This window comes from Crocuta crocuta, unplaced genomic scaffold (genome assembly GCF_008692635.1).
Source record: "Crocuta crocuta isolate KB4526 unplaced genomic scaffold, BGI_CrCroc_1.0 scaffold44, whole genome shotgun sequence".
Taxonomy (NCBI): domain Eukaryota; kingdom Metazoa; phylum Chordata; class Mammalia; order Carnivora; family Hyaenidae; genus Crocuta; species Crocuta crocuta.
The window spans coordinates 3,065,636-3,075,482 of NW_027530179.1; the positions used below are offsets into that span (position 1 = coordinate 3,065,636).

At 48.9% G+C, this 9,847-nt stretch overlaps 1 protein-coding gene across 2 annotated transcripts in view; it reads left to right on the top strand.

Moving 5' to 3' along the window:
• The window catches only part of CLIC5 (chloride intracellular channel 5), a 174,997-nt gene extending 165,879 nt beyond the window's left edge, over positions 1 to 9,118 (top strand). For both annotated transcript variants that reach the window (XM_077764852.1, XM_077764853.1), the window contains exons 5-6: positions 1,064 to 1,248; positions 7,362 to 9,118. In XM_077764852.1, the coding sequence (XP_077620978.1) occupies positions 1,064 to 1,248; positions 7,362 to 7,529 (353 nt within the window). In that variant the 3' untranslated portion in view covers positions 7,530 to 9,118. The remainder of the gene's footprint in view (positions 1 to 1,063; positions 1,249 to 7,361) is intronic.
• The last annotated feature ends 729 nt before the right edge of the window (positions 9,119 to 9,847 follow it).

Here is a 9,847-nt window from a genome sequence, read left to right on the forward strand (position 1 = left end):
ATTTTGTTCTGCTCTTGTGTCTATGTGAGTTATTGGACGGGAAATTATTGGGGCAGGACTGTCAAAGTCTTCTGCCACATTATCTTCCTTTGGATGTTTGTTCTTTGAGCTGTGTCCTTGACAGGTTCCCACGCAGCTGTGATTGTGCATTTCTGGTGGGGCCCTCTGTTTGGTGCACTGGCCCTTCCATTTTGGACATTGCTGGTTTTTAGAACAAACTTCTCTAGATGAAACTGAAGTATGGCTTTCTGGTATGTGTTGGTCCTCAACACCAAACGGGGTGGCTTACTTTCCTATGTCAGGTCTTTCTGCAAACCTTGTCTCCTCAGTTTGGGTTAGTTAGTGCTTCCGTGGTTAATGCTTCCACAATGTCTAGTGCATATCTCTGTCCTGGGACTTGGAAGCAGCTGTTATTTACTTGGTCACTAGCCCTTTCTTTCTACAAAATTATTATGTGGGTTGATTGTGGAATATTGGCAAAACATAGAGAAGCAAAATAGAAAATGAAAGTTGACTGTCTTTATTATATCTATTGGAGATAAGCACTGTAAAAACTCTGATATATAGCCTAATGGTTGTATTTCTATATTTATGTTGTTTCTAAAAACAATTAGCTAGTATACATTGCTTGGTTAAAGTCGGCTCTTTCAGGGGCGCCTGGGTAGCTCATTAGGTTGAGTGTCCAACTTGGCTCAGGTAGTGATCTCATGGGTCATGAATTCGAGCCCCGCATCGGGGTCAGTGATGTCAGCACAGAACCAGCTTTGGATCCCCCGTCTCCCCCTTTCTCTCTGCCCCTCCCCGACTTGCATCAATCTCTCTCAAAAATAAATATTAAAAAGGTTTTTATTTTAATAAAAAAAAGTCTGCTTTTGCAACCCACTGAGTCCTCTTCCACTGCATTGTGTTAATGACTGCCAGGTATTCTGTGGTGTGTGGGGGACTGGCAGTGTGATGGGGGGGACAGAATTCGAAATGAGCTACTCTACTCTTGAAGACTCCGTGGTTGTTTCCAGTGGCTGGAACGTTAGCTAAAAATACTTCTTCTGCTGTTTCATGCCAGCGCTTGAGAAAGGCCTGACCAAGGCCCTGAAGAAACTGGATGACTACCTGAACAGCCCTCTTCCAGAGGAGATCGACGCCAACACTTGCGGGGACGAAGACAAGAAGTCCCGGCGCAAATTCCTCGACGGGGACGAGCTGACCCTAGCCGACTGCAATCTGTTGCCCAAACTCCATGTGGTCAAGGTAAAGACACCTCTACCTGCAGGTTGCTCGCTCTATCCAAGTCTGTCATAGGCCCGGTCACTTGTGTGGATGAGTCAAGGACAGCACCCACCTGCTGGTCCAGAGCTTGGGCTCTGAAGTCACATGAATAGGAAGGAACCCGAGTCAGCTTCCACTGCTCGGCTCTATAGACTCTCTGAGTGTCAGTAAAATAGGCATGTATTACTTCCTCCTTATTCTTATTTTTACTTCTTGGCTGGGAGGGTAAATATGGTGTGACAGTGCCTGGCATATTGTAAAGGTTCAATACATAGTAACTGATTGGCATATCATGTATGAGAGCGAGACACAGAGAGAGAGAGAGAGAGAGCGTGTGCTTCTTCCTTGTCTCTCTCCCTCATAGGTTTTCATTGGCCACACCCCCACATCTCTCTGAAGTTGCTTCACATGCAAGCCTTCTCATTCCCTTTAGTAACTCCCTAGGGCAGACGTGTATCCTCTTCCTCATCTATCAGTTGAAGAGCTGGAGGCTCTAAGAAGTGACATCATTTTCTTGCCATGGTGGCACTCACTGATCAACCTCAACATGCCATGTAATCTTGTCCTAGAAGAATCCAAGCATTGGAGAGTTGGAAAGAAGGGAATTCTAAGGTCATCCAAAACTATCTCCCACCCTAAACGGGACCACTTTTTGTGTGTCTGTGACACACAGCTGTCATTGCACCTTTNATCCTTCCTTATATTGAGCCCAGTTAGCCTCCAGGCCACCCCTTGTACTCTGGAGCAGCATGGAATGGGACTGCTCTGTTTCATCTCATTTGAAGACAACAGTTGTGTGCCCAACATTCACTCTCTAAACCAACGCTTCTTCTTACCTCCTTTCCTGGCCCTCACCAGCCTAGAGAAACACACAGTGGGATCATACAGCAACACTGTCCTCTACTTTTATAAGTACTTATATCCTACATCTCAGGCAGTAAGCTCTGCGAAGATAGTGGCTTCTCTAAGCATGATGGTGGGTGGGTTCATGGTGGCCCTTTCACTCATTGATTGACCATCTGATCACTTAGCTCGTGACTTTATCATACCCTATTTCCTTCTACTCTTCCCTAAGAAGAATCAGATTCAATTATTTATCAGCTGGCTATCTGCCTATCATGTTTCCGCTCAAGTCCTAAGCTAGTAATGCGGGCTTTCTTCCAATCAGAGCACAACCAGCTTGAATTGAAACCTTAGCTGGTCAAGCACTGGTGTTACCAAGGGACTTGGTCAGAGCTGGAGACTGGGCGGGAATCATGGGTGCCATTACTGATGGGCTGGGAAAACGCAGTCTATTAATACGAAGGAACTTTGGGTTCAGGGCCAAGCCAATGGTTACTTTTAAGTTTGGCCAAGCTACATGTCTTTGAAGTTATTAATTACTGTGTGTCCCTCCACAGCCCTGGAAACATCTTTTATTCTCTTTTCCTGAGGAACAAGTGGCACCACTAGGGATGGTGTGTTTCCAGTTGAGCCACACTGTGTCAGGGTGATGTCACGGAAAGACCCTCATTCAGAAAGTCATGAGATCCACATAATAGTCCTGACAGCATGAGCTGGGGAGAGTCATTTAATCTTATGGAATTCTTTTTTCTCATGCCCCAATGAAGAGATGGGAAGCGTATTCCTTCTTGCCTCTGTCTTCTCTCTTCCTTCATTCCTTCTTTCTTCTGTCTTACCCACTCAAGAATCTCTTGTCGAATAAGGCAAACAAATAGATCCCCCAGGCCCTGTGCCTCATCCTATGACTCCTCCGGGTCCTCCCAGCCCTAAAAGACAATGCTATGCCCTTGTCCGTGGAGGAGCAGGGGATCAGAGAGTGGGGGATGGCGGCCTCCGAGGGGACAAGGCTGGGTCTCGCCTTCTGTCTGCTTGGATTTCTGCTGATCCAGCTTATCAGATCCCAGAGACCTGGCAAACCCCCGACATGAAGAGTGAAGGGGGAGCCAAGTCAGGCCTCCAGTTTGGCTTCTGATGCCAAAACCTAATCTGGGCTGTGGGAGCTAACTGTTTTCATATGAAAGAGCAAATTCAGAACATGAGCACGGAAGTTCCTGTGAACGTCAGCGCTCCGCGTGTGCATCCTCGCCTGCGATCTCTCTCTTTCTCACGTGCTCTCCCTCTCTATCCCTCTCTTGCCTGGCCCTCGTTCAGGTTCATCTTCATTCGGCCTGAGAGCCTGGTTTGAACTCTCGCTGTCTGGCACCCTTCGAGTCCTTGGCTCCTCAAGTCAAACCAACATGCGAGGAAACAACTGGCTTCATGGCCAAGGCCCAGGGCGTGCAGATCTGGGCAGGGAGGGGCATGGTGGGCCTTCTCTCAGGGCCACTGGCACCCCTGCCTAGCACAGTGACCTGCTTCAGCCCCTGAAGCAAAACAGGAAGGGAGACATAAACACAAGTCTATATCCATACATTGCTTTTCTGCCATTTTAAATCCCATATTGTATCCTTTAAAAATGAAAACAAGTGCCAGCACAGAGGGACTAGAGGCCACTCTGACCCCCCATTCTGTGTGGATGTGCTCTTCCCTGGGCAGCTTCTTCTCAAAGGCTCTTGGGCAAGCCCAAGGGACCCTCACCCTGCAGCGAACAGGGGAAGGCCAAGGTGAAAGGCAATGTCTGTCAGCCCCAGCATGTGCTTATAGTGGGTGCTCTGCCAAAGGATTCAGATTCCACCCCCTTTGCTTATTAGCCACACCTAAGCCGGACAGACATTGTGGAGCAGGCTTCTTCAGTAACCACACCAGACCAGGTATCTTAACCATTTTTCATTTTAGAGAGAGAGATGAGCAGGGGAGAGGGGCAGAGAGAGAAAGAGAGAGAGAGAGAGAGAGGATCTTAAGCAGGATCCACACTCAGCGCAGAGCCTGATGTAGGACTCGATGCCACAATCCTGGGATCTTGACCTGAGCCCAAATCAAGAGTGGGATGCTCAACCCGCCTGAGCCGCCCAGGTACCCCACCAAAAGAATTTAATAGAGAGAAGCACTAAGTGCTGAAGACCTGGGACGAGGAAGTGTACCATGACCTTCCACCTGGACGAGGTAGCTAGAGCCTCCAGGGCAGCGGAGGTGAACTGAAAAGATCAGAATTGTCTAAACTTAGAAACTTAGATGAGGGACGCCTTCGCAGCTGAACCTTGGACCTCAAAGGACTCGATGGGGTGCTGCTGAGCAGGCACTGGGGGCGGAGTTCAGAGGACAGCCCAGAGGGGTCACTGTCGTGTGCTGGCCGCTCTCAGATGGTGTGTTGCACTGGTTCCGCTAGTGTAGGCAAAACAAGAAAACTGAAGTCAGCGGTCACTGCTGGAGCAAAGGGGACACGGAGAGGAACAGAATGCCCTGGGAAAGGAAGGGACATCCCTTCTTGCTCCTCCAGCCTTGCAGGCTCTCTCTCTCTAGCGCCCCCTCGTGGCAGAGCCTAACAGGGAACCATTGGCAAAGTAGAGATGTGGTTTGCAGAGCCCCCGCCCCAGTGGGCACAGAAGGGATTCTGAGTACAGCGGGTCCTTTATCGTTTGCACAGGGCTGGGTGGCCACGTGGAGAGGACCGCAGAGTAGAAGGGAAGGAATCTAGTCAGTGATATGGTAATAGCGTCCTGTGGTGATAAATGGGGGCTGCACTACCCCTGTGCACAGCACAGCATATAAATTGTCTGCATCCAACTTTGTACACGTGCAACTAATGTAACCTTATGGGTCAACTACACTCAAAAAAAAAAAAAAAGAAGAAGAAGAAAAGCAAGAACTGTAATAAATATTAGTGATTACTCAGTAGATATTGGTTGAATTAAAAATTTCCCATGTAACACTGTGTAAGCCATTTAATCTCTTGTGGCTTCAGTTTACTCATTGCTGAGGATCTCCAGTTTTCAAAAGTGAGTTTCCTATATTTGACTCTAAGAGATGCACTTTGATTTGGGATAACTGAGGATAGCAAAGATTCAGTCAGTGCAGCTGTTTATGGAATCCTTACTTAACTTCCCTTTGCCTTACTTTCCACATCTGTAAAATGGGAGTATAAGACACTCTTCCTTATAGAGTTATTTAGAGATTTAAGTAGCTTGCAAAAAGTGCTTAAGGCAGAGCCTGGAGCAGGGCTCAAAGGAAATAAATACTTGCTGGTGTCACCACTCTTAGAAACCGTGTCATTGAGATTGTCAGGTGGTACAGAAATGAAAAGCTGTGCTTCCTGCCTCATCCTGCTCACAAAGCTAGAGAAGAGAGAGAGGATACTAGAATAGTAACTGCAATTCAGAATAGAATAGAGCTTAGTATGTAACGGAATTTCCAGACTGATGTAGGAGAATAGAGGGGACGGAATGCATGCTCCTTGGGAACGTGGCCAAATCGATGAGGCTGAGCTTTTCATGCGATAGGCCGTCATTGCCCTCACTCGGCACAGCTCTCCAGGGGACCCTGAGCATCATGGGCATCAACATAAAGATGAAAGTCCAGAGTAGCTGAACTGAGCGGGGAGGGGTTCTCTGAGTGGGAGGATCCCATGGTCAGCAGTCTAACGACCTCTTTAAAAAGAAAACAAGGAAAGGAGTCGGAAGTCGGGGCCTTAGGAGGGAGGTTTTTCTTCACTGCTCCCACCATAGCCCCAGAGGGTTAAAGGCAAGGCCAGCTAATTAATGTGCAGGCCCCAGTGTACAGTGATAGTAAAGGGGGCCCTGTTAAAAGAAAGTACTCAGAATTTCCAGACAGTGACAGCAGAGCTTTAAACCAAGAACAGGCTCCTCTGAGTTCGAGGCTCCATGTAACTACCCAGGCCACCCTCCTCCAAGACCACCCTACCTTATCTATGATTGCATGCAAACGGGCAAAAGATGGGTCTCCATGAATTATAAGAGGAGGTGAGGCTTCTCAAGCACTCAGTTTGAGCCAGGCACCCCTCTAAACATTTTATGTGTATTAACTAATTTGTTATTCCTGGAAGGGTCCTATTTGTTGTCTTCATTTGAGAGATAAAGAAATTGGAGCTCAGAGAGGCTAAGTAAGTAGTCCAGGGTCACACAGCTCTTAAGTAGTGGAGTAAGAATTGCAGATCAGTTCAGCTGGGATCCAGAGCCCATGCTTTTAATCCATGTGCAACACCGCTTCCCCAGAATGCCCATGCATAGCCCTCTCCCCACTGTGTGGCAAAATATAGAGAGAATACAAATCACTGTTTGTTCACTCACACTCAAGAACTGTTCGTATCTTGAACCTGCCTGTACATTCCAACATCTAATTTATACGTGTTATGCTTTTTTCTCTCTCCTAAAAATATGGGTGTTTATGTAAAACAAAGCAGGTAACAGGAAAAAATTTATAGCTCTATCAGTCAGACATAACCACTGATAACATTTTGGTATTTCTACTTCTAAGTCCTCACACAGATTTCTCCAAATGCATTATACTGCACCTTTTAAAATTTTTATTTATTTGCTAATGTTTTATACTGCACTTTATTTTTTAAAAATTTTTTAATGTTTGTTTTTAAGAGAGAGACACAGAGGGCGAGTGGGGAAGAGGCAGAGAGAGAAAGGGAGACAGAATTCGAAGCCGGCTCCAAGCTCTAAGCTGTCAGCACAGAGCCTGATGCGGGGCTCAAATTCATGAACTGCCAGATCATGACCTGAGCCGAATTTGGAAGCTTAACTGACTCAGCCGTCTAGGTCCCCCAGCAGCACCATTTGTAATGTCCAATCCAGTACGGTGCTATATTTACATGTGATACTGTATTTATCCATTTATGTATTGCTGGACATTTGTGTTCTATACCTTTTTTTTTTAAGTATTAGTTCCATGATCATATATATGTAGCTAAAACTATGTATACATATGTGATTATTTCCTAAGGGAACACCCCTAGAAGCAGAATGACGAGGTCAAAGGGCAAACGATATTTACTGAAGAAATAAACAAGATTCGATAAGATGACAGGAAGGCAGCACTGCCAGCTTGGGTTGCAAACATTTTGCTGACCGCCCCCGTTTTGTCTGCTGGCTTTCCTCCCAACGCACATGGTGGGTCTCCCCACTTCTTGCCCCCCCGGTGATTGGTTTCGGGCCCCCACGCCATCCCCATCCTGCCATCTTTTGTTGTAGATTGTGGCCAAGAAGTACCGCAACTACGATTTCCCGGCTGAGATGACAGGCCTGTCGCGGTACCTCAAGAATGCCTATGCCCGCGATGAGTTCACCAACACGTGCGCGGCAGACCAGGAGATCGAGTCGGCCTACGCGGATGTCGCCAAGCGCCTCAGCCGGTCCTGAGCTCGGCCACCTTGCCCCGAGCTCGGCCGCCTTGCCCCGCCGCTGCCGCAGAAGGACTCCGCTTCTCCCAAAGGACTCCGGCCTCACCCACTCCTCTTCCGCGTCGCCTCGGGACACACCTTTTTGTAGCCCGCCACATCTTGCTGGCCTCATGGAATTCCAGCCTGCTGTCTCTTAGGAAGGTCAGCGCCAACCCCATCTGATTGTGCAGGAATCTGCAAGCAAGAATGTTAGAAATAGTCAAGCTCTCAACCTTTGGGCCTGACCCGAGTTCAGTGTGTTTGGGGTCAGTGTGGGGACAGCCCGTGTGAGGAACTGTCACTGCCCCCCTCTGCCAAGATCAGAGTCTCTCCTCAGCTGCATTAGGAAACTGCGACACTGTGTCCCCCTCCGCCTTGCTCTTCGTTGGTAACTCCACCGCCAAGGACAGACGCCATCATCGTTCTTACTAGAAAGAGATCCCTGCGTTTGGGGGAGATGGAGAGAGTGGGGGACAGGCAGGCTGTGGGTTTGGCATGTGGCAGACACACCTTCAGTCCCTCACAGCGTCCTGACGCCTGCTGTCACACTGGGCACCGAGGACCAGGTTGGAAAACCACTTCAGATGTAGTCCCAGTCTGCGGCATCGCAGTGCCCTCGGGTATCTGGCTGACACCAGCCTCTGTTTTTACACCGTCCAGGCCTTTTGAGGAAGGGAAATTGGCAAGCAGTTGCAAACAGGAGTGACTGGGAAGGGCTGGACGAGCAGCATCAATGCCAAAAGGCCATGGGGTCTGCCAGCCACGGATTTTGCTTGCTAGGGGTAGCTGTTTTGGTGGAGATTACGTTTGACCCGTGAGTGAATTTTGGTCTTCGAGAAAGCAGGGGGGAGGTGGGGGGATGGGTGAAGATAAAGAAATTCTTTATCCCTGGCGATCTTTCAGACAGGTCTTCTCTCTTATGATCCCCCTAAGTCTTGAACTGCCGATGTTATATATCACTACCAACCTTAGAGCAAAAAAATCCCGTAAGAATTGGCCAAACAGGACTTTCCAGTCTCTTCAAGTCAGTCCCGGAGGCGGGTCTTGGGTCTGCTAGCTGGGGCGCTCCTGGCTGAGCCAGCCGCGGCCCCTGACCCATGACAGGTACATTTGGGATGTGGCCTGACCATGGAACACCTTAGGAAGAAAGGCCACGGGCCTTTCTGACTGGGAAACCATGTGGTGTGACCTTGAAGAAAAACATGGGCCCCATCTGGGCTACTTTTCCAGCCATCTGACTCACCTACCAGATGAAAAAGGAAATGTTTTAGCTGGTATTTCAGTCCTCCGTCTTTCTCCTTGCGTTTCACCTCCTTCGATGCTCACCTGGTTGGAGCCTGGGGACCTGGGCAGAGGAAACTAAGGAAAATGGGCTAATCATCATCCCCCTGGCCCTATGAGAAAAGCCACCTCTCACAGGATAAGGCTCCCAAGTGCCAGAGAGCCCCGGGGCCTGGCTTGTTGCTCCAGAAGGGCGTCAGGACAGCACGGGCCTTCCTTTCCAGGGAGGTATCCATGACCCGGCAGGCCCCGGACCCACCTGCCTCCAGGGGGTTCTGAAGAACAAAGGTGGCCCACANCCGTTGCTCCAGAAGGGCATCAGGACAGGGAGGCATCCGCGACCCGGCAGGCCCCGGACCCACCTGCCTCCAGGGGGTTCTGAAGAACAAAGGTGGCCCACAGATCTGAGCCCTGGCCAGGAAGCAGGGGCTCCCTTAGCCCACTGAAAGAGAGGACATTTCTCAGTAGGACATTTTTATTAGCCTGAGCGCTTTGCAAGGGCAGAAGAGTTGATTCATTTCCACCCCTAAAGGAACCTTCCCTGGGACTCCCTGGGAACTTAGTCCCTAGACATGTTTAAAAAAGAGAATGGTGAGGAAATGGCCCTTTTTACTGTACAGAAAAGCCCCAGATGGGTCTCTTGGGAGATGAAGTCTTAAAATGATCCCAGGAGACATTTAATTAGCATAAATCCTGTCGTCCTCAGAAAGCCCTCCCTGAGGTTAGCAACAGAGGCATGATGACCTGAGAGGCAGTTGGCTTTCCAGAGACCCACAGTGGTGCTGTTCTTGAAGCAGGTCGGTGTTAGCGCGGCCAGCGCGACAGAGAAAACAGGCCACCAGGCTGGGACAGCTCCCCACGCGAGTTCTCCGATGCTAATGACTGGTCTGATAGTCAGAATCCAGCCATTGGTGAGTCTTTAAAAACAAACAAGCCAAACCAAATCAGCATTGTTGTTTCTAGATGTTCCTTCTGTGGTTGACTTAGTTTTACATAAATATTAAGGCACAAAGGCGG